We start from the raw sequence: 21658 nt of genomic DNA, 5'->3' as shown, positions 1-21658 counted from the left end.
CACATGGACTCCTTCGTTTGCCACTTACACTTCCGTGCGGCCTTACACATTGAACACCACCCGCAAAGGCATTCAGGCATACATCACAAAATCGACATGATCATCGCACCGAAAGCGCACACCCTGCTTTCCAGTTATCCACCAAGATGAACACTCCACCGCCAGCCATTACACCTCCCGAAGAGTGCTCCGAAGAATGGGCGTCCGTGCCAGCTGTTCGGTTGGTTTGGCACATTGTTCATCTAAGTAATGTACTGCTCTCGCAGTTTAGCGCCTACCTCTCGCTGGAAGCATTGCAACGAGATGTCTCTTCCAGTCAGCTCACAGTGCCGGCCGGACATGAACGCTTGCTGGCGGCACAGGCGGAGATGATGGTAGACGAACTCAAGAACCTGCGTGCCGCAACCGAAGCTATCGTCAGTTCGACCGCTCATGCAGAGCTCAGCAGCAATACAGCTTACACGTCGCTTCTTGCCACTGAGTGCGGGTTGGAAAAGGTCGTCGGCAAGTCCTCCCTGACAAGTGCGAAGATCACTACGAGAGGCTAACCACCTGAGATAGCGACGGTCAGCAGCGGCGTTGGCAGCAGGGATATATTGGAGAAGCTGCGAAAGGCTTACGATGAGTTGACGAAGCTGTGCTACGGCGACGAAGCGCAAGGCTCCACTGGATGGCGCGAGCTGTGGAACGAAGTATTCGGCTACAGCAGCCGTGTATGAACGGACAAATCGACGACAGGCCGAGGAGGTTTAATATCGAGGCGACTATGTTGAAGCCGCAAGATGGCGCACAGGATCGTATCAACTCAGACGGTTTCCGCTAGCATCACAGCCTCTTTACACCTGACCACTGTATCCTTGCCAATGTTCTTGTGTGGATGCGAGAAAGCTCTTCGAATGCGGAAGGGACGACTGTGCGGATCCCCGGAGTACCTAGCCTCTGGCTCCGTGCTGTGTCCAGCACTGTCACTACATTGTATAGCGTGGACCCTTCAATCTTCGTCGTCATCATCGTCCTCGTCCTCCTCGTCATCATCACCAACAAGGACATCCACCAGCTGCTTCGTTTCCGCCCTTACTGCTCTTAGATCTTCACTCGCACTACTTCGTTCATCTTCCCACCATTGCTCGAATCCTTCAGCCTCGACAAGATCCTGCGTCGCCAAAGTATTGCTCGCGAACAAGAGTGTCTTACTGCCTTGCGGCCGGTGCACCAAGTCCGTCTGCAGGAACAACATGAACTCCGCCTGCTCTTCCACCGCCTTCACGCACGCGCGAACCAATCTCTGATTCGGACTAATCGCCTCCGCCACAGCATCTTTAGGTGACTTACCAGCCTCGACGAGGTTCGCTATGCGCTTGCTGAACGCTACTGCCACCGCACGCCGAACCTGGCTGTCACCGGCGTTGCTGGACATCCGCAGCGCCTTAAGCTCGAGCTGGATGTTGTCGGGGTCGTGCCCTTTCTGTAATGAGTCGAAAATGCTATTTGAGGCCTCGTGATGGAAGTCCGCCGCGTTACGTCTCGTTTCGCCGCTTTCTTCAGAGCCAACCGAGCCGAAGCTACCAGATCGAGAGGTCATGTCATGAGCGTGCTCCTGTGCCATGTCTTCTTCATCCTCATACTGAAAATCTGAGTAATCGCCGTCTTCGGTGAGATCAGTGTGCTGAATGCCGGCCATGAGCGCTTCCAACACGTCCTCTTCCTCCATATCCAATTCCAGCTCGAAGCCTTCACCGCCCTTTCCTACTACCTTGGGGTCCGTGACGCCGTGCACAACATCATCACTATCGTAGCCGCGCTTGCGCTTACGTCTTGTAACCCTCGTGTTCTCGCTAATGGTTGTGCCGTCTGCAACGCTGACACCATATGACAACAGCGCGCCTCGTTTGACGTGACACTTCTTGCCAACGGAAACTCCGTCAGCAATGATTGCGCCATTTATCACACTGTCGTCGCCGATGCGGGCATCATCCCAAACGTAAGCGCCATCCATTTGGACTCGCTTGCCAATCACACATCGTCTGCCAATAATACTGTTGTTGACCACAGTGCCTTCGCCGAGTGATGTCGCCTTACCGAGTACAGTCTTCTTCCCGACTAAGCTAGATCTAGCAAGCATTACGCTTTCCTCTTTGTACACGACGCCTTTAGACATATGATACGTTTGATCGGAAAGCAGGTTGCAATCGGGAACAAGCGGATAAGTCCACCTGCTTACTGCATCTCGACTCACTGCGTCATACGCCCGTAGATTGTTGACCCTCGCCGCATACCCTTCGGATACGACATGGGCATGGATTGTACGTTGGAATGTCTCATAATCCTGTAGTACGCCGTGCAGGAAGTCGCGCCGTGGCATCTTCCAGTCGAAGCTGTCACTCCACTGTGCCAGCACATCCGGCGTACAGATATCGATGCCGCAGTCGATGAGGTCCTCACGAACGTCGATCTCGACATGATCCTTGAGCACCTCCTCAGGTATGTTGAGGCGGGGCGAATCTCGAGGCCGAACCTGCTCATAGTGTACGCACCGCTGCGTCTCGGCGTCGATGACGAAGCAGCGGCGCATATGCTGACTTTTGGTTCGGTGATAGTCACCCGCCTCGCGAAGTACCATGGTCATAATGGCGTTCTTATTCTTCTCTCGTCGAGCCTTGTGCATAGCCAGTGCGCCTTCGAGCGAGATATTGGCGACGACGTCACCGTAAACGCAGATGAAGTCGCCTTTGATGAGCTGTTTCTGGTCCAAATCCCGCATACAGTCGCCTATGGAAGTAGAAGTTGAACGTATGATCTCCAGAGAGAATGGCGAGGTCTCCTGGGTCCAGCGTGAATGGTTGAGGTAGTCTTCGACCTGGTCGGTATGGTTACTGCTGTAGAGATAGACCTCTTCCACGCCTGAACCAGCCAGAAATTCAAGGGTATATTCGATCAGTGGCGTGTTGGCCAACGTGAGCAAACATCGTGGCTTCTCGATCGTGAACGGTTCGAAACGCTGCTCAAATGAGTCCCTACAGTGCGGTCAATGTGGGCTGCTGGGTAGTGACAACATAATGGTATCGAGACATACGCGAGCACGACCGCTTGTAGTGGCTCGTCATGTTCCTCTTCAGCCTTGTTAGATTTCGTAGCTCCTTTCTTACCCTTCGGCGCCATTGCAGAGGCAGGTTTTCCGCTGATCCGCCCCTCCCCTTGCTATGCGACCAAGGACTGGTCAAGCCAGATCACTTCGAGTAATATGGGAGTCACAGTCAAGGCTCTTCGTTCTGTGGGTGCATCCATACAGCTTTTGCCTAAGGCACCACAAATTTTCCGCTCACCTCACTCCAGACTGCTACATTCTGCTGAACCGACGCAGTCAAAGACGAAGAAACTCGGGGATAATTTCTGCGTTTCTGGCTGAGTTGGAGACGACATGTGGTGCGATATGGAATAGTTTGAATGCGAAGGGACCAAGATTCGCGCGATGAAAGAGCCGCAGCTTTAACTTCCATCCGCCAACAGATGGGTTCAAGATGTCGCTAGTTTCATGATTTCGTCACTCTAACGCCCAATGCACATGCATAATACAGACACTCAATGCCGCCCTTAGACTGACTTGCATGCGTACCGGAAGCGCCGAATGCAAAATTACATATGCACAGAAAAACGCCGGCTGAAAAACCATGAGTATTGCAAGCGCGAGGAGGCTCCTTTGGTCGCGACTAACGACCCGGCGGCCGAGGCATCATCTGCTGCGGTATAGGCTGCGGTGGCATTGGATGCTGCATCGGTTGCTGCATCGTTTGCTGCATCGGTTGGCCCATCGGAAGTCCAGGTGGGTACATTTGCTGCCGCTTCACATCCCGCATATCATTCGGCCCGCCTGAGATGTCCGATATCCCTCGCCGGTGCTGCTGCTGAACAGGGCCTCCCGGTGGTGGAGGTGGTCCTGGTTGTGGGAGTGGCGGCGCCCGCATGGGTCCGCCTGGCGATGTGGAGTAGATGGGCTGAGGCGCCATGTTTGGTTGGACTGGGAATTGTCCGGGTGCGGGTCCAGCACTGTGGTGGACAGCTTGCATGTAGGGATCATCCGTTTGCGTACTGCCGGCTGGTGAAACGCCAGTCATGTTGCTTGGCGAGTGCCAATTGCTGACTGTAGCTGGCGAGGTGGCTGGCGAGTCTTCACTCTTCATACTGCGTTTCGCCGAATTCATCGCGTCAGGCGGCGGAGGAGCGCCCATTGACGCCATTCCCGGAGCCTGCTTTTTTAGATGGGACAGGTGTTTCTCCAACATCGTCAGTAAGCCTTCCTTGGTAAACGGCTTCGGTAGAACGTCGTTCATTCCTGCACATGGTCAGCATGCGTACAGCAAGCGGCGGTCCTGAGATTGGACATACCATGCTGGAAATACATCGAGATGTCGTCACTCCGTATGTTCGAAGTCATGGCGACTATAGGCGTATTGTCAAACTGTCGTATCAAGTGTGTCGCAGAAACTCCGTCTAGGTTCGGCATGATGATGTCCATAAGTACCAGGTCGTACTTAGCGCCGGCATTCATCTTATTGACCGCTTCTAGCCCATCTAGAGCGCTGTCGATTGCACATTGGAAGGCATACAAGAACTTCCCACCGATGCGCCTGCACGTCTGATCATCCTCGACCAACAGGATGCGCGGCTGTCGTATCCAGCCTGGATCGACAGTCGTGCTCTTCTTCCGTCCCATTGCAGCCGGCGGGAACTGACCTTCTGCGGGTTTCGCGGGCATTGGGTACGGGATATTGTTGATGTGTTCGCTGTACGTTGGGTCAATACCTTGAGTGTGACCGATTGGGTACACTAGATTGTCGAGCTCGCCGTATGACATGGACGTGGAGGAGGTCGCCGAATGCGGTGCGGCGCCCCTACTTGATGAGCGCGTGCCGTTACGTAGTGCAATATCTGGTGGTGGTGTGGTAAGTGCGGCATTGATGCGCATTTGGGCTTCGTTCATTTGCTCTAGATTTCGTGTGTTCAAAATATGGTCTGCGTTGACCTCACTAAGAAGCTTCGAAGCGTGCTGTAGAGGCGATGCTGGTATGTCGTCTGGCGCACCGGCTTCGGGCTCCGGTAGTACGCCATTCGGTGCGCCATTCCGTGATTGTGGGAAAGGGTGCCCAACCTTACTCTCCCTCCGCCTTTGCGCATCTATTGTGTTCAAAAAGTTCATCACATACTGCATGACGTGCTCGTGATTTACGACAGTCTTCTGCACGCCAATCAATTCCTGAAGTAGCATGGAGTGATGCATGCTCAGCTCATTGTACCGCTCCTGTAACTGCTGTAGTTGCTGCTGTGTCGCGACTAGTTGTGTGTTGACGAGATCCATCTGCTGAGTCGGTATGAGCTCTTCTACTAATGAACCCGCTTTCCGCGGTGCGGGCGCTTTCCGTCTGATGTTGTCCAGCGCGTCTTTGTTGTTGGCTTTGAAATCGGGATGTCTGAACTCCCAGGCGCCTGGTCCGTACGGTGATGATCCGCCTTCTTCGTTGTTGTGCCGTACTTTATGGAAGTCGTACTTGTTGAGTTGCCGCACGAACGAGGCGAAATTCGAGTGCCTAGCGGGTAGTCAGTACGAAGCGTTTCGATGGCGCGCTTTCTTATACTAGGCGTACTTGAAGTGCTTAGGCAGGATGTGCTTGGTGAACTTTTCGTTCTGCGACTGCGAGTCAGTATCATATCAAGCCGTCCTACCCACGTACAGGCATACTTCTAACACCACAAAGCTGTCTCCGCCATCTCCCCAGCGCACCACACTCTCATCCTGGGGCGACTCGAGCATCTTGTACAACTTGCGCACAAAGTCGCTCGAGTTATTGTTGCCCGGCCCGTCCATCTTCGAAACTGGGGAGGGCGCCCGACGATAAGGATGCTAGACGGTAAGCTTGCCGGTTCGGCCGTGTATGCAGGCTTGTAGCCGATGTGCTTGTAGCGCTTGACGAATAAGGGATTCCGATGTAACGCCCTCGAGATGGCGGTCGTGGATGAGTACACAAGCCGGTTGAGCTCTGCGCAAAAGCTATGTCATCGAAGCGACATCCGTGATGAAGCCTGGACTGCGAAGTTCTGCCGTGAAGCCTATCCTTCGAAGAATACAGGGCTGAATTAAGGATCTGGCTGTCAAGAAAGCATGCGCCGCGAAGAGAGCCGATGATGTGTCCAGGCCTGTGGTCAATGGGGTGCGCACCGGAGGAGAAAGAGTGGGCAGTTCGGGAAGCCGAGAAATCGGAGCGAGCACCCGCGCGAATGGCACCAGCAAGGTTGTGGAGGCCTGAGAAGGAACGCCTATTGTGTCATTGGGGCAGGGACCACCCCTCAATGTAGTGGTGCTATCGCCGCCTTTACGTCCGGTTTCGGTGCCGATTCGCGCCTGCTGTAGGATGCCGCCAGTTTAGCTGCAATGATGGGTAAAGATGGTTTACACCTCACAAGCCTGTTGAACACCTCCGCTGCGAGACAAGTTGCGGTTCCTGGCCATTCGGCGCGACATCTAGCAAAGCGTCGAAGGCGCCTTAGACGCCACACTCCTGCTTCCGGGCAAGCGTGTCCGAAGATCTGTCTTGTTCTGCCGGGACATATATCGCTGCAGATCGGTAGATATTCTCCCTGTCTTTGTTTGCGCCTAATGAAGCGGTAACTTATAGAGAGAAAACCTTCAAACATGATTTTTCCGTGTGAAGGTCGAGCTTGTTGTCCACAAATATCACCACCAAGATCCACGGAACGAACAGCAGAAGTCACGTTTGTCGTCAGTGTTCCGTTACGCTGGCAAAAATCGAGGTCAGCCACGTGCGTCTGTCTCCATGCCTGCAGTCTCCCGTGGAGCATTACTATTTCTGGTACATGGCATCTTATATCCACATCCACACTCCTCGTACATAGCATCCATATCGGGTAAGTGAATAGGTTGCAAAAGGTGTAGTCATAAGCAAGAATGAGTCGGGCGCCTTGCTACATAGCCCAGTCGTCAGCAACCGCTGTCTTGCCGATCCGTAGATCGCCGTTCAATTTGGTGACAGCCTACTGTACCCTTAACCAACAAAAACGAACATACACCACCACCCAAACCATGTTTGCGACACGGCGTCTCACAGCCACCGCGAGGCTGCATCATGTGCCTAGAGCTTCCATATCGCGACACTTCCACAGCTCTCCACGCCCATTCGTGCAAGTCGGTGATGCCATCCCTGACATCGAGCTGAGGGAAGGCTCACCAGGCAACAAAGTCTCCCTCGCGAAAGAACTCAAAGCGAAGGGCATTATAATCGGTGTTCCAGGTGCCTTCTCGCCAGCGTGCTCCGCTTCGCATCTACCCGTGAGAACCACACACTAAAACTCTGCCCTCCAAGACTTGTTGTCTAACCGGGCATGCTAAAGGGCTACGTCAACTTTCCCGGTCTCAAGGATGCAGGACAGGTCTTCGTATGGTCCAAGTTCACCCACTTGTGAACTGTCTGAACGGAAATATAACGTGGCAGACAGGTCGTCAGCGTCAACGATCCATTCGTGATGAAAGCGTGGGCCGCGACACTCGACGAGGGTTCGAAAAGCGGCATCCGCTTTCTGGCAGATCCGCATGCCGAATTCACCACGGCGCTCGACTTACAGTTCGATGCATCGTCCATCTTTGGTCAGCCACGGTCGAAGAGGTACGCCCTTGTCATCGAGGACGGCAAGGTGAAGGAGGCGCACATTGAGCCCGACAACACGGGCGTCAGTGGTATGAACATCACATGTACCTCGTCCGGTTGATTGTGCTTCCCTGCTGACGCTGTGTCACAGTGTCCACTGCAGAGAGTGTGCTAGGTGGTGCGCACCTGCAATAATCTATCTGCGGGTCTCGCATTCTGCGTAGCGTGCATTGTGTAGCTCTATGGTACATATCGCACGAACAGCAGTGACTGTGCACCAATGCTAGTCTGCAGCGTTTGCACGACGCTGCGTAATTCATATTCGCTGCGAAGCGAGCCCCGTCTAAACGTCGTGACGACCATCCTCGGTCCAAGGTCTATGACAACCCCATAAGCCCGCCCTGCTGAGCGAACTTCATCTGGTATTGCCGCAGGTCTGCCCACTGCCTCAGCTCGGCCTCTTCGTCTTCGGGCTGATCTGGGTCGCTATTGGCGGGACTGACCCGCTCAAGCTTCATTAGGATCTTGAGGAACGCCGCCAGATACTCCTGCGCTTGTAGTGCAAGCTGGCCTTTCCGATGGTCAGGGCTGTCAAGTAGAGTGCTTGCTATGCTGCGAATCTTCATTGTCTAATGGAGTGTTAGTGGACGTCAAAAAGCCACATAGGCGTACGGTAAGACTTACGAAGCTGTCTGCATTGGGCTCCATGTTGACCTGATCAATGCTGCAAAGCACGACAAGGAGGTCCTTGACGATATCTTCCCGTTCCATTCGCATCTCCTGTGCAATGCCGTCGAATTGGCTCGTGGGTGCTTGTGGCAGGATGCCGTCCAGACCAGCAGCGGTAACGCCAGCTCCGGGTGAGCTTGGCACGGAGCCTGGAACCGAGTGCCCACGCGATCTATCATGCGCTTCACACAAGTTGAAGAACTTCTCAACGATGTACGAGCGTGTCGACAAGCTGGATGCGTAGATATTCGCTTTCTGGATCTCGTACTGCATGCGGCGCCGCTGCTCAGGCGTCTGCTCAATGTCCAGTCGCTGTGACGGGCTCATAAGAGAATGCGCAGGGTCACGTTGCATGTTTGGCTGAGCGAAGCTAGGGTACGGGCCCACACCATTCTGATGAGCAAGTGACGCGGCGTTCGGTACCACTTTGAGCTCTGGTGGCAACTCGGCGATAGAGTTCTTACACCGTCGAAGTGATTCGTGGAGAACCTTCTTCTGCCTCTCCCAGTCAACGACAGCGTCAATGCCCCATGCCATCTCCATGGTCGCTAATGAATTGTACGAGCAATACACTCTTACATTCGCATTGAAACCTGCGATGATCGGAACAAGACCGTGCGGCTGCGGCTCGTTGTGTGTTGGGTAAATGCAAAAGTCGTCCACTTCGGCTGGCAGCGGTGGGTATGGCTCGGTAGAAGTCGGTGGTGAGATCACGAGCTCTCCAAATGATGCGCCGAGCTGCTGTATCATCTTGATGGTGACAAACATGGTCCAGAAAACCCGTCGACCCATCTCGAGAGTGATGTTGTCTACGGGCTGCTCATGGGTGCTCTCGTGTGTTTCGCCGTTGAAGCCGAGCGCGCTCGGCAGTGCGCCTAATTGTGTGTATGTCTGTTCCTTCGCTTTATGTAGCCCAAGCGTACGTACAATCGTCAGACACTCGCCGAAGTACAGCCGACCAAGGCGCCACCGGAAGGTGTACACACCAGTCAGTGCGAGGAAGTAGCTAGTGGCCGCATCGTAGACACTTAGGTTGTCGCTCTCCAGATAGCCAGGACCTCTTGCCATCGCACACACCTGCTGACATCGATGAACGAGGCTCATGTGGTTAGGGAACATATTCTCGCGCTTGTGCGCTTTGAGGTGGATGCGCGGCTTCCTTGGAAATGATGAGACCAATGCTCCGATCATAGCCGCAAGCAGCGCAAGGAAGGACTTGTTGTTGAGGTCTTCCCTTCGCTTCCATGCTTCTCTGAAGCTTGGCTCGTGTGGGAATGGACATAGCGGGTGTATGTAGGTGAAGAAGTCATCGATGAGCAGGTCGAGCGTCTCCAGAGGGCATATTGATTCGGCGGAGAGATGGTGGCTAGAAGTCTGAGCTGATAGGGCGGCTAATGCCTGTGCAGCATGAGTCGGTGACGAAGGCGACGACGAGAGATGCGGCGAGTTCCCTGCCTCCTCCAGCCTCCGACGCTTGATTGCTTCGGCATGTCTGTTGGGCGGACCGCGTCTTCGGCTCGGTCTGTTGAAGGTGCAAGGTATGTCGAGAGCTGCGCATGCTCTACAAGGAGGACCCGCCTCATCACACTGTTGACACACTCAGTTGGGGGTCCTGGGAGGAGAAGTGAATAGAGCGTGCACGTACCTTGACCTTGCGGATGCTGCATGAGTCACACGCTTTGCGGAGCCTGTTACTCTTCTCGGCAGCAGAAAGTTCCAGCGGCGTCTGAGGCGTTGCGAGGTTGGCTTGTGACTGAAGGTTGGCTGCAGCTTGATGGTGAATTTGTTGGGCAGCTTGTCGAATTTGCTGCCGTTGCTGATCCTCAAGCGCACTATGTTGGCGAAAGTCCTGAGCGAGGTGCTGGATCTGTGAAGGTGAGGTTTCTTCGGCGTTAGTCGTCTCAACCTTCGGAAACGCGGGCGTGTTCAGGCTGGTATACTGCAGGGTCTCCTGTTGTGAAGGGTCAAGCAGCTGCTGGGCGCCGGCAGTTGCCGGATAGAGTGCATTGTAGTGCGTCTGATCCGGTGGCGGCACTGGTGGATACTGCGACATTGCCAGCATCCAATTCTGGACCTGCCAATAGCTGGCAGGGTCGGTCATTAAGTTAGCGATATCACGAAACTGCGCGCTCAATGCAGCGGCAGTCATCTCGGGTCAAGGACGGGAGGAGCGAACGGTGGAGTGAGCGGGATATGGCGCATATGAGCGCGTGAGGGCATTGAAGTCGGTAAATAGCGTAAGGTACGGCGCAATTGGTACTTACTTGGAGACGGCGATGAGGTGCACTGGGCTCGATCAGACAGCTGCGTATCGGAATCTGTCGGGCGAGCAACAAGTGGAGCAGAGGCGATGAGAAGGCGACTATGGCCCGCCGCCTAGGCCAGATAGGCGGTCGTGTCCTGCGCTTCCAGATGGAATTCAACCGAACGATGTACGGAGACTCGACGACAACAGGTACCCTCGGTTCGGTATGGCGACAGTCTCGGACAGGCGGCCGGGAGGGTCCTCCACGGCGTATGAGGCGCTTCTTCCCACTTCACGCAGCTTTGATAGCGATGCGGCTCGGCGACCGGCGTGTTGTGAACTCTAAATAAGGTGAAGCCAACAAAAAACGTGAACAGATCTGTGTGAATGTACGTGACGAGGGAGCGCCTTGCTCGGGGCGAGCCCTAGGGACGCGCCAAGCGTAGGGTACAAAGCGCTAGAAGCAATGCGCAAGCTTCTATCATTGAACGCCGCACCGTTGCTGGCTGCGATGGCGGACCTCTCCTTTGCAGCAGTTAACCGCGCCTATAAAGCACAACACGTGCAGCATCCCGCCACGGTCGTCCCGAAAGTCAATTTCATGAGAGCCTCTGCGTAGAGCAGCGAACATCTACTCTGTTAAAACACGCAGTCCGATTCGAGTGTTGTCCGTTCCGCAACCCAACCGAAGCGGCTCAAATAGCGGGCAGCTTCCTATTCCGACATGGGTTTGGGAATGACTCGCAACGTTCGACGGACCCATTGAACGTGAACTCTCTCCAACGGGTGGCGCGCCTCACACACAGGCATTGGTGCTAAGACGTCCAACCACGAGACGAGTGAGCACACGATGCGCGGAAGCAACGTCGTCAAACCTAGGTTATATCGAGTCTGTGCCAATGATCGCTTAACTCATAGAATGCCACCTTTTATCCGAAACCTTCTATGGCCTAACCGTCCTCTTCCGTGCACTTTACATGTGTCTCAACGATCCCGCTACCGCTGGATCGCAAGGCCGCCCCGCCGCGCCTCACTGAGACACTAAAGAGGAATGACCGACGAACTCTGGACGAAAGGATCATGCAGAGTCATTTTATGCATGTAAAGCTTGCAACGTCAACATGAACGCATCAAGCGCTTAGCCGAGCAATATGCGCTGTAGGCGGCGAGAATGTGCTTGGGCAACGCAGGCAAGACGTAGTTGCGTGAGCGACCAAAGAGATGCACGAATGACCCGACTTTGCTCGGCTCCTGTTCAACCGAGCACGAAACCTTGAAGCTCCCACAGCTGCTGACGAGCATGAAACCGTCGGACGGTGATGAACAACTGTTTGCCCTACACATGCGTGGCTTCGGTCAACGTCCGAGCGTATGGCTGGCGTTCGGCCTGTTCAACATTACATTTGGGGCTGTTAGTAATGCAGACGCCGAACTTCACAACGGACGAGGAGTCGTTCTAGTTGCTGTACGTTTTGAGGTGCGTTGAGACTGCGAACAGCAGATGCACCAGATGTGGCTGTTAGTACCTCCCGGACAGTGCACGCAACGCAAACGAGAGGTCAAGATTCAAGAGGGGATGGTGAACCTTCCTGAAACTCAAACGAGTCGAGCAGCAAGCGGCAGAATGCTAAGTAGCTCTGCTCATGCTCGGTTACAAGCCACCGACGGCGAGCAGCATCGAACCTGCACTGCGTGATGCGCACACGACTCATTGATCGTCGCGGCCTCTGACTATGGAAAGGCTATTGCGAGCGTATCTGTACCGCATGGGTGTACTGCATGTTGAGCATCGGTAAGTGAGCGAAAGGTGCTAGAATCCGAACACGTTCTTGTCCTCTTCAAATCCCCAATCTAGATTTGAGTCAGCACAGGCGTCCCTTTCGGATACAATCATGTTGGCAGTAGGCACAACACATACTTCTCAGCGCGGGCAGAGCGGCCTTTTGTATCATAGCTGGTGGACCACACAAGAAACAAGCAGTCCCCTCTCCTGGCGGAAACAGGCTTTTCTTGATGATCTCAGCATTGACGTGTCCCTTGAGCCCTTCCCAGCTCTCACTTGGATGGCTCAGAACGTGGGTCACTTTCAGTCGCCCTTGGCTCTCTTCAACGAAGTGATCCAGTTCGCTGCGAAGCAGAATATCGTTCTCAGACTTGTTCGCATCGACCACGCGGACTTCAACATCTTCGCCAGCGCCCAACAGTGCGCGAGCAATGAGAGCATAGCCTGGTGTTAGTCCGCTACCACCAAGCACAAGGTTCATTTTTGTGAACGTCATCTCCTTGTCCTGAATAACAAATTTGCCGTTGCCATTGTACACAATCTCGCCCGTTGGGCCACGAATCTCCACTTCCTCGCCGAGGGGCACGCAGTCGAGGACGTTGGACATAGCGCCGCCGGGCTGTTCGTCGGTCGGAAAGTACGTCTTCACGACGAGCTCGAATGTACCGTGTCCGTCACGCATACCCTCGATCTCTCCGCTGGACACACCATTCGCTTGCGTCCCATCCGTGACGCCACTACTCTTCTTTGGCAGCAGCGGCTTCGTAGGCGTGTACGACCGAATCAACATCTTGTCCTTCATATGGAATCCGAGCTGGATATGCTGACAAGTCCCCAATCCCAGATCTTTCATGCCGTCCGGCAGACCAAAAGTGTAACGTCTCGTATCCTTGCTGATTTCCTTACGGTCAACCAGCTTGACAGGGACCCATCGATGCTTCTGCAGCACCACGTCGCCGCTCTTTTGCGAAGACTGCGCCTTCTCCTTCGCCGCCGCCTCGGCGTTAGCTTTGATGAAGTTCGCCGCCTTCTCCGTCACCACGCCGAGGATGCACTCCTTCAATTTCTGATAAGCGAAGCCGTCATGGATGCTGGCAAACTCGTCGCTGGTCTCTTGATGCACTTTACCGGCATGTCCGACGATTGCTGCCTTTCCACCAGGATGCCATGCCAGTACAGACGTGGCGTCGTACACTTTACCGTCTACAACGATCCAGCAATCATCCTCACGATCGTGCTTTTCGATCTCTTGGCGCGTGAATTGCTTGCTAGGTGATCCAGCGTCCTGTTTGGCGCTCTGAATCTGGTTCTCAACACTCGGCTGCATCCATCCTCCGTCTCCCGTTCCTGGCTCACATGGATGGCGGAAGCGTATCTGAGCCTCTCCGTCCCCGCCGTCGCCTTGCGTGATCGTCGGCTTGACGACGTACCAACAGTTATTCATCATGCCCATCGTGTTCCATGCTGGCTCTCGAGGCTGCGTGTTCTTGAACACATTCCATGCTCGCACGGAGATACTCCTGGCTTGCAGTAAGTGCACCATACTGACCTCCACATGCCAGTGCAGCCACGTCCAGAACTTGTTCCCGTGTCTGATAGGGTACTCTGGGAACTGGCGGATGCAGTACAGCCAAGTCTGACCGTTGTCGAGGCTGACCTCCACCCTCTGCACTTCATGACCGCCACCGTCGTAGGCGTAGCCTTCTATCTTGTACGTCGCACCTTTCTTCGCGTGCGTCAGAGGGATAGCCTCTCCTTGTGCTGGCTTGACAATCACTGAATTCAGGTTCTGCTCATTACATGCCGTATTGGGATGATTGAACATTGTCGTGGCGAACTCGCCATCCTTCTCCGTGATGAAGCTCGGCAAGACTCTGTTGTCCCAGATATGGTAGTGACTGCTGTTCTCTTCGTCGCTCACCCACACCTTTTTCAACCATTTCACGCATCGTCCGCCTACGTAACCCGGAATTATGACTCGAACGGGATAGCCATGGTCTGGAGGTAGAGGTAAATCATTCATGTATTGCGCCAACACGACATCATTCGTTGGGTCCATCGCGTAAGCCAGCGGTATGCAAGTTTCGTACTTGCCTTCGCTTGGGTCATCGGCGCCTTGGAAATTCACCCATCGCTGTTTACTGTCTCCACTGTAGTTCGGCTCCTGCACGCCAGCGGCAAGCAAGACATCACGGAGTAGCGGACCCTTCCAGTATACACACCCCGTCGCTCCGGCACCCCAATTGAACCCTTTAGACTTGCGGATCATGTTGAGCTCCTTTCGTCTATTACCGTCACATGCCAGGGTTACGGGGATGTTGATAGCTTCGAACTTATCCTTTAGATCGTCCATGCTGAGCACCAACCTCCCATTCTCAACATCAAGTTCGTGCATCTCCCACAGAATCCTCGGTACAGCGCCATGGTTTCGAACGTAGTGCAGCTCATTCGGCGTGATAAGTCCGGCACTGTACAGCATGCTAAGCTCCGCTTCAGCATTGAGGGGGTGCTTACCAGTAAGTCGAATTAGGTGCTCGGAACGCGGGAGCCAGTTGTCTGGTGAGAATTGGTCCTGTTCGTCGATCGATATCGTCGTTCGGTTGTAAGTCTGTGGGCTTTGACGCTTGCCGTCGTTGAGCTGAAGCGAGTTTCTGTACTCCTTCTCGTGCTGTAATACGCGTAGCAGAGCAATCTCTTGAGGTGTATAGCGCTCGAGCAGCTGGTCATACTCGCTTTTCGTCTTCGCATCGCCATCGCTTTGTTCGTCGTCTGCGGCGTAGGCATCATGGTGCTTGTTTTCGCCCTGGCTGCGCTTCCAGTCGTGCTCTTCGTGGGTATGCTCTGCCTCCTTCTCCCCTTGAACTGTTTTACCTTGATTCTTGTCGGCGATCTCCACACCATCTGCTGTGTGGCTGTCTTCTGCTTTCTTCGCTTGCTCTGCCTTTTGGCGCTTCTTGATGTTCGCAGGCCATTCCTCCGTATTCTTCACCCAATCTTCCGAGGTCTCGAGCACAAAGCGCCAACCTAGACTTCTGTTTTGAGGGTACCGTAAATGGAAGTCTTTCTCATTGTTGATAATATCTCGGAAATTGATCAGCTCTCCAGACTTCGCTCGGCTCTTGAGCTTCTCTAAGTCCCTCCGAGCTTCTTCATCAAACTCGGCTTCCGTTTCGTGAACGTCGGTGCCGGACAAGCTAGTCAAATCTGGAACCTCGCCTTCGTCCTCGTCATGTGTCAGGCCTGGTCTGCGGCTTTGGCGGTTCCGGAAGCCGATGCGGTGTTCCGAAGTGTTCTGCCAGTCTGGCTCATCCTTGATGTCTTGGGCGGAAGAGCCGGGATGGTTCTGCACATTCACACGCCAGGGGATGTTCGGAGGCATTGCGGGCTTGTACAGGTAAATGTATGTTGAAGTATGTGGGCGAACACGTTTTACAACGGGAGGATAGTGTAGCGAAGGAGAAACGTTATACTTAGGACTTACCTCTGGTCCTCGAGATCACGCGTGCTGCTATATGTACACCTCAAGGGCGGTGACGTCCATTTGTCAAGCTCTGCAAGGTGCCAACCTAATTCTGTAGCCCGTGGAGGCGATACAGAACAGCCGCAAGCCTGCGAATGGACAGAGCAGCCTCTCAGGTGCATCGTCCGTGGTCAAGACAGTACCGTTCAATGTTCCCAGCCGCTTGAGTCAGATGTTCGGTTCGATGCACCCAGCAGTCACCCCAAGTCTTGTTCGATCAATATCGACCCCGGAGAAGCGTGGAGATGGAAGCGGGAGAAGAGAGCGGGGGCCACTGTCTTGAACGTTAACGTCAGATGACTGGGACTTCACCAGGAAGAGCGGCTTGTGTAACCACTGTGCCAACCCTTCCTACACCCTATAGATTGGCGTAGTATCTATAACAACGCAGCAGAGCTAAGTCGTTCGCATACTTCCGAGCAGTGTACTGCCTTTTACTGCAGAACTAGATTGATGGGCATGTCAATCAAGTTCCATTACGATGTAGGCCAATGAGGCTCGGCGCAAGGCTGCAAGCGAAAGCGTCGACGAGGCTGAGCTACAGCACCTTTCGTTGCGTTTTGACAAGGTGATAGCTCGTGCTCTATATGATAATGCCAGTCAGTTGTACCATTGTCAGTGGCTGTGAAGTTGTCTTGGTTATGCCAACAGCCTCTATAAAATAGTCTACCTGTCGAACAGGCAGAGGGGGAAGGCATGCGTCTGCTAACAGTCGCAGATGGCGACGACTTCAGTCTCACGAAGCCACTCGAGCATCCACCGCCGTATGCTATCCTCTCTCACACCTGGGGCCCTGACGAAGACGAGATCACGTTCGATGACTTCTCCACCGGGCAATACAAGAGCAAGGCTGGTTTCGCGAAATTTCAGTTCTGCGCCCAGCAAGCCAGAAAGGATGGGATTGATCACTTCTGGATTGATACGTGCTGCATCAAAAAGTCCGACGCTTCGGAACTGTCCGAGTCTATCACATCTATGTTTCGGTGGTATCGCAACGCGAAGAAATGCTACGTATACTTAGCTGATGTACCGGACCTCAAACGCCGTCACGATGGATCAAAGTCGCGAACAGAAGAAGCAGCCTTTGGAAACAGCAGATGGTTCACCCGTGGCTGGACGTTGCAAGAGCTGATAGCGCCTCGGCACGTCGAGTTCTACACCCGTGACTGGAAGCCTCTTGGCACGAAGCAGGCATTGGCAGTCAAGATTCACGAAAGGACCGGGATCCCGTCGTCTGCCATGCTCGGACAGCAAGAGCTATCAGAGTTCGGAATCCAGGAACGGATATCGTGGGCGCGAGAACGTCGAACACGGCGCCCTGAGGACAAGTGCTACTGTCTGTTGGGCATTCTGGGTGTATCAATGCCGAGCAATTATGGTGAAGGCGAGGATGCACTTCAGCGGCTCACAGATGCCCTTTTGCGCAAGTACGCAAGCCAGGACGTCTGTGGTCTGGACTCTTTCTATCACGCCACGTCTACGAGTGAGCAGGGCACGGGCGCAAAGATAACGTCCCAGGAAAACCTCTCTGCGCACGACCGTCGACAGATGATGTGTGAATATTTGAAGTTTGACCAGATGGATGCTCGGCGCTCCACAATCAAAAGGGAACATGCATCTACATGCGCCTGGCTCTTGAAGCACCACATCTACACCCAATGGGAAGACACTGAGAGTCTGCAATGTGATCACGGACTTTTGTGGATCAAGGGAAAGCCAGGGTCCGGGAAGTCAACTCTGATGAAGTTCGCTCATGCGAAAGCGGCCAGAGCGCCGCCGAACAGCAAGATCGTCATCTCGTTCTTCTTCAATGCTCGAGGTGACGAACTGGAGAAGTCAACAAACGGGATGTATCGCGCATTGCTCTCACAGCTGCTTGACAAAGCACCAGATTTGCAACCGCTCCTCGACGAGTACACCTTGGTCAATATTACTTCCGCTAATGCCATCGATTGGACAGAAGAGCAACTCTGCGATCTCATGCGTGAAGTGATCAGCGGTCTCGAAGGTCGTCAGTGCATGTGCTTCATTGACGCACTCGACGAATGTGACGAGCACCAGGTCCGAAATATGGTTGAGTTCTTCGAAGAGCTCGGACAATCAGCTCTAGAGAACCATGTCAAGCTGCGCATATGTTTTGCTAGTCGTCACTATCCAACGATTGACACAGCAGATTGCCTCAAGTTAATAGTCGAGAACGAGCAGGGCCATGACGATGACTTGACGAAGTACATTCACAAACGTCTCCGAGCTGGGACGTCAAAGCACCTCGACAGCGTAAGAGCACGGTTGAAGCAGAAAGCAAACGGGGTGTTCATGTGGGTGGTCCTGGTTGTTGACATCCTGAACAAGGAGTTTGAGCGTGGTTACCTCCCCGCCGTGGAAAAACGACTAAAGGAGATACCGGCAGGGTTGAGCGACTTGTTTCGAGATATGTTACAACGGGACAATAAACATCTGGACGAGTTCCGCTTATGCCTTTCTTGGATTCTGTTCGCACGCAGACCTCTCGGCAAAGAAGAGTTTTATTTCGCTATGGTCGCTGGCCTCGATCCAGACAAGCTTGCGACACTGACACCTGACGACCTCGAGAGCGAGTTGATGGAGAAATACGTGCTCAGTTCCTCGAAGGGACTTGCTGAGCTCACCAAGTCTAAGAAGCCAACTGTGCAATTTATTCACGAATCTGTTCGTGACTTCCTGGTGAAGGATACTGGGCTTCGCGACATCTGGTCAGGAAGTCTCCATGATCTGAGTGACTTGGAAAGCTTGTGTCAGGACCGCTTAAAGCGTTGCTGTGTGACTTACATTGACACTGCTGTGACTAGTTCGTGGTACCACACACTGGAGTCGGATGAATTACCGAACGCGAAATCGAAAGAGGCGAAGAGTTTACGGCAAGCCGTGAGCGCACGGTTCCCATTCCTGGAATATGCAAGTCAGAGTGTGTTCTATCATGCAGAAGAAGCTGCGAACAACGTCCAGCAGATCGACTTCCTAAACAACTTCACCCTCAAAACGTGGATCAATGCATACGACGTCTTCGAGATCCATAGTATCCGCAGGTACACACCTGGTGCAAGCATACAATACGTGCTCGCGGACCAAAACTGTCCACGACTGCTTCGATGTTGCGCTCGCCAGGACGATATCTGGAGCGATTCGAATGAGCGATACGGGTCGCCAATGATCGCTGCCTTGTTCAACAGTCATATTGATTGTGCTCGGGCGCTTTTGCAGGACTGCGAACGATCTCTACTTCTGCAAGCTGTCTCGGAACTGAGTGCTCACCGGAATTTCGCCTTGCGGAGAAAGAAGACGTTGTACATATGGGCTGCCTCACAAGGGCACGAGGCTCTTGCCCGATTGCTCGTTATCGCTGGGAAGCTTGGAGGTCAAGCCGACCTCCTCAGAGACGGCTTGAACGCTGCATCGATCGAAGGTAGGACTAGGGTCGTGCAGATGTTGCTCGATTGCGGCGCCGATGTCAACATGCAGGGAATCGGTTACGGCAACGCACTACAGGCAGCAGCACGCTCAGGATCCGTAGAGACTGTAAGGCTATTGCTCGATAGGGGCGCCGATATCAATGCACAGGGAGGGTCCTACAGCAACGTACTACAGCACGCAGCATGGTCAGGCTCCGTAGAGACTGTAAGGCTATTACTCGATAGGGGCGCCGATATCAATGCACAGGGAGGGTCCTACGACAACGTACTACAGCAGGCAGTATATGCAGCCACCGCAGACATGGTAAGGCTGTTACTCGATAGATGCGCCGATATTAATGCACAGGGTGCACTGGAAACTGCATGCATTAGGGGTCTTACAGAGATCGTGCAACTTCTGCTCGATAACGGCGCCGATGTTAATGCGCAGGGAGGTTCCTTCGGTGACGCACTACGGGCAGCAGTATTGTCAGGCTCCGTAGAGACTGTAAGGCTATTACTCGATAGGGGCGCCGATATCAATGCACAGGGAGGGTCCTACGGCAACGTACTACAGCAGGCAGCATATGCAGCCACCGCAGAGATAGTAAGGCTGTTACTCGATAGAGGCGCCGATGTTAATGCACAGGGTGCACTGGAAACTGCATGCAGTATGGGTCGTACAGAGACTGTGCAACTTCTGCTCGATAACGGCGCCGATGTTGATCTGGAAGGTGCTATCCGAACCGCAGCCGAGGACTATCACCCGGCCATCGTGGAGATGCTGCACGCCAAGGTAGAGCAGCTGCGTCAGAAGCATGCATGAGCAAGGCAAAGCCGATGTCTGGGATCAGGCCTTGCGGCATCTACCAGACGCTTGCGTTGCGAGACTGTCCCCTTCAGGAAGCGGCGGGTGCTGTCACGCCGCATCTTCTGCGTCTTGTGACCTACATGTCTCACTTCGGTGCCAACTAGCAGTAAGAGGCAAGTCAGTGACAGCGTCCGAGAGTACCTTATAATCTACTTACAGATGCTTGTTTTTTTTAAACGTGCTGCATCGCAAATCCTCGAGCCAGGGCGCGAGATGTGGGACCGCTTCGCTAGGATTCGATGAGCAGCAGCCTGCCAGTATGTCCAGTCTCTCTCGATGTCTCCGACGATGATGAGTTGCGAAATATTCACTTCTGCTCTTGCACGTCCACACCCCAATCGCGAGTCCAGGGGTTATTGACTCGAAGCGTCGCCACCCTGGCCAACTGCACAAGTAATGTAAGACCCTCTAACCATCTGACTTTGCTGTGTTGCGCAGTATTCGACTAGAAAACTAAGATCGCCAGTAGGTGTTTTGGGCTTTGGAGCGTGGAGGAGAGCACCCATCTACGAACGTCTCAGCGACACGATGTACATGCGGCCATTATTTTTGACACAAACTCTCACGCACTCTTCACTTTGCCACTCATTGTATCATTGTAGCCCATTCACTTCAAATGTAGCATTGTATATAGCACATAATACAAACCACCAAGTCTACTAGACGACTTCCTAACAATGCTCGCTGACATCGGGGAAGCAATCCCAAGAGGAAGTCGTCTCCTCGACCTTCCTCCGGAGCTGCGCGAGCAGATCTGGCACTTCGCGGTGACGGAGTGGGCGCCTGTGCCTCCCGCCGGGGACCGTGTTGACGACGAGGACGATGTTGTTCGGGACACCTACACAAGCCTTCCGCGGTTGTTGCAAAAGGCTCCGATCCGGATGGATCGTTTCAATCGCCCTTCGCCCCCTCCAATCACGCGAGTGTGTAGGCAGACACGGCAGGAAACGCTACACCTTTACTATAGCGAGAACGTCTTCGAGTGCTGGTCCGTCAATGGTCCAGTCCGTACGGACGACATAGAGAGCATGCTAACGTTACTACTCTAGGGTAAGTCGGGCAGCACAGCCTTGGTGGTCTACAGCTTCTGCTCTCATCATCGTAGACATGCTGCACTCGAGCATTACTAGGCTGCAGCATCCGCTACCACTGTATAAGACGCTCATACTGATATATATATCAATAGCGACCTCTTTTTTGGGTGCTGGACTGGAGCGAGAGTACCTTCATCGACTGGCTCATCTGCCTGGGATCGCGGACGCACTGGCTCACGGACATCGTGCTGCTCTACAAGCATGAAGATGAGCTCGAACACGACATCACCGAGGCTCTCACCGAGCTAGACCTCGATTTGCGAGAAGATGTGATCAGCAGCCGCCGCGAGCTGAGCGAGTATGAACTGTCGTATGAAGCACTCGGACTGCCGC

The 21658-nt window shown here is 53.9% G+C and overlaps 11 protein-coding genes across 11 annotated transcripts; 7 read left to right on the top strand and 4 right to left on the bottom strand.

Moving 5' to 3' along the window:
* Positions 1 to 146: 146 nt before the first annotated feature.
* On the top strand, positions 147 to 548 carry BAUCODRAFT_24597 (uncharacterized protein; the record flags this gene model as incomplete). Its single annotated transcript, XM_007678538.1, has 1 exon — positions 147 to 548. One exon carries the CDS (start codon positions 147 to 149, stop codon positions 546 to 548), a length of 402 nt encoding a protein of 133 aa, XP_007676728.1.
* Positions 549 to 603: 55 nt separating this feature from the next.
* Positions 604 to 3342, bottom strand: BAUCODRAFT_108930 (uncharacterized protein). The gene is made up of 2 exons (XM_007678847.1): positions 3074 to 3342; positions 604 to 3014 (listed from the first exon to the last, which is right to left on the bottom strand). The coding sequence occupies exons 1-2, from the start codon at positions 3157 to 3159 to the stop codon at positions 992 to 994; spliced, it is 2109 nt and encodes a 702-aa protein (XP_007677037.1). The 5' UTR covers positions 3160 to 3342; the 3' UTR covers positions 604 to 991.
* A 476-nt stretch (positions 3343 to 3818) lies between these two features.
* Positions 3819 to 5854, bottom strand: BAUCODRAFT_43903 (uncharacterized protein; the record flags this gene model as incomplete). Its single annotated transcript, XM_007678701.1, has 4 exons — positions 3819 to 4330; positions 4384 to 5582; positions 5640 to 5680; positions 5735 to 5854. Coding segments are annotated over 4 exons (1872 nt in total), but the record flags the coding sequence as incomplete, so codon positions are not given.
* A 1239-nt stretch (positions 5855 to 7093) lies between these two features.
* On the top strand, positions 7094 to 7850 carry BAUCODRAFT_148449 (uncharacterized protein; the record flags this gene model as incomplete). The annotated part of the gene is made up of 4 exons (XM_007678846.1): positions 7094 to 7339; positions 7402 to 7446; positions 7507 to 7744; positions 7807 to 7850. The coding sequence occupies 4 exons, from the start codon at positions 7094 to 7096 to the stop codon at positions 7848 to 7850; spliced, it is 573 nt and encodes a 190-aa protein (XP_007677036.1).
* A 182-nt stretch (positions 7851 to 8032) lies between these two features.
* Positions 8033 to 10437, bottom strand: BAUCODRAFT_71053 (uncharacterized protein; the record flags this gene model as incomplete). Its single annotated transcript, XM_007678753.1, has 3 exons — positions 8033 to 8284; positions 8340 to 9971; positions 10030 to 10437. The coding sequence occupies 3 exons, from the start codon at positions 10435 to 10437 to the stop codon at positions 8033 to 8035; spliced, it is 2292 nt and encodes a 763-aa protein (XP_007676943.1).
* Positions 10438 to 11413: 976 nt separating this feature from the next.
* On the top strand, positions 11414 to 11683 carry BAUCODRAFT_34295 (uncharacterized protein). The gene has a single exon (XM_007678569.1). The coding sequence runs from the start codon at positions 11480 to 11482 to the stop codon at positions 11672 to 11674; it is 195 nt and encodes a 64-aa protein (XP_007676759.1). The 5' UTR covers positions 11414 to 11479; the 3' UTR covers positions 11675 to 11683.
* Positions 11684 to 12439: 756 nt separating this feature from the next.
* BAUCODRAFT_108920 (uncharacterized protein) lies at positions 12440 to 16089 on the bottom strand (the record flags this gene model as incomplete). Its single annotated transcript, XM_007678845.1, has 2 exons — positions 12548 to 16089; positions 12440 to 12480 (listed from the first exon to the last, which is right to left on the bottom strand). The coding sequence occupies exons 1-2, from the start codon at positions 15789 to 15791 to the stop codon at positions 12440 to 12442; spliced, it is 3285 nt and encodes a 1094-aa protein (XP_007677035.1). The 5' UTR covers positions 15792 to 16089.
* Positions 16090 to 16628: 539 nt separating this feature from the next.
* BAUCODRAFT_53056 (uncharacterized protein) lies at positions 16629 to 17318 on the top strand (the record flags this gene model as incomplete). Its single annotated transcript, XM_007678717.1, has 1 exon — positions 16629 to 17318. A coding segment is annotated over one exon (690 nt), but the record flags the coding sequence as incomplete, so codon positions are not given.
* Positions 17319 to 17462: 144 nt separating this feature from the next.
* BAUCODRAFT_55133 (uncharacterized protein) lies at positions 17463 to 19133 on the top strand (the record flags this gene model as incomplete). Its single annotated transcript, XM_007678725.1, has 1 exon — positions 17463 to 19133. A coding segment is annotated over one exon (1671 nt), but the record flags the coding sequence as incomplete, so codon positions are not given.
* A 312-nt stretch (positions 19134 to 19445) lies between these two features.
* Positions 19446 to 20027, top strand: BAUCODRAFT_90249 (uncharacterized protein; the record flags this gene model as incomplete). Its single annotated transcript, XM_007678825.1, has 2 exons — positions 19446 to 19567; positions 19754 to 20027. Coding segments are annotated over 2 exons (396 nt in total), but the record flags the coding sequence as incomplete, so codon positions are not given.
* A 423-nt stretch (positions 20028 to 20450) lies between these two features.
* On the top strand, positions 20451 to 21497 carry BAUCODRAFT_34291 (uncharacterized protein). The gene is made up of 3 exons (XM_007678568.1): positions 20451 to 20629; positions 20701 to 21281; positions 21418 to 21497. The coding sequence occupies exon 2, from the start codon at positions 20909 to 20911 to the stop codon at positions 21278 to 21280; it is 372 nt and encodes a 123-aa protein (XP_007676758.1). The 5' UTR covers positions 20451 to 20629; positions 20701 to 20908; the 3' UTR covers position 21281; positions 21418 to 21497.
* Positions 21498 to 21658: the final 161 nt, after the last annotated feature.

Source organism: Baudoinia panamericana, assembly GCF_000338955.1.
Source record: "Baudoinia panamericana UAMH 10762 unplaced genomic scaffold BAUCOscaffold_7, whole genome shotgun sequence".
Lineage (NCBI taxonomy): Eukaryota > Fungi > Ascomycota > Dothideomycetes > Mycosphaerellales > Teratosphaeriaceae > Baudoinia > Baudoinia panamericana.
This window is presented reverse-complemented; position numbering and strand designations above follow the sequence as displayed.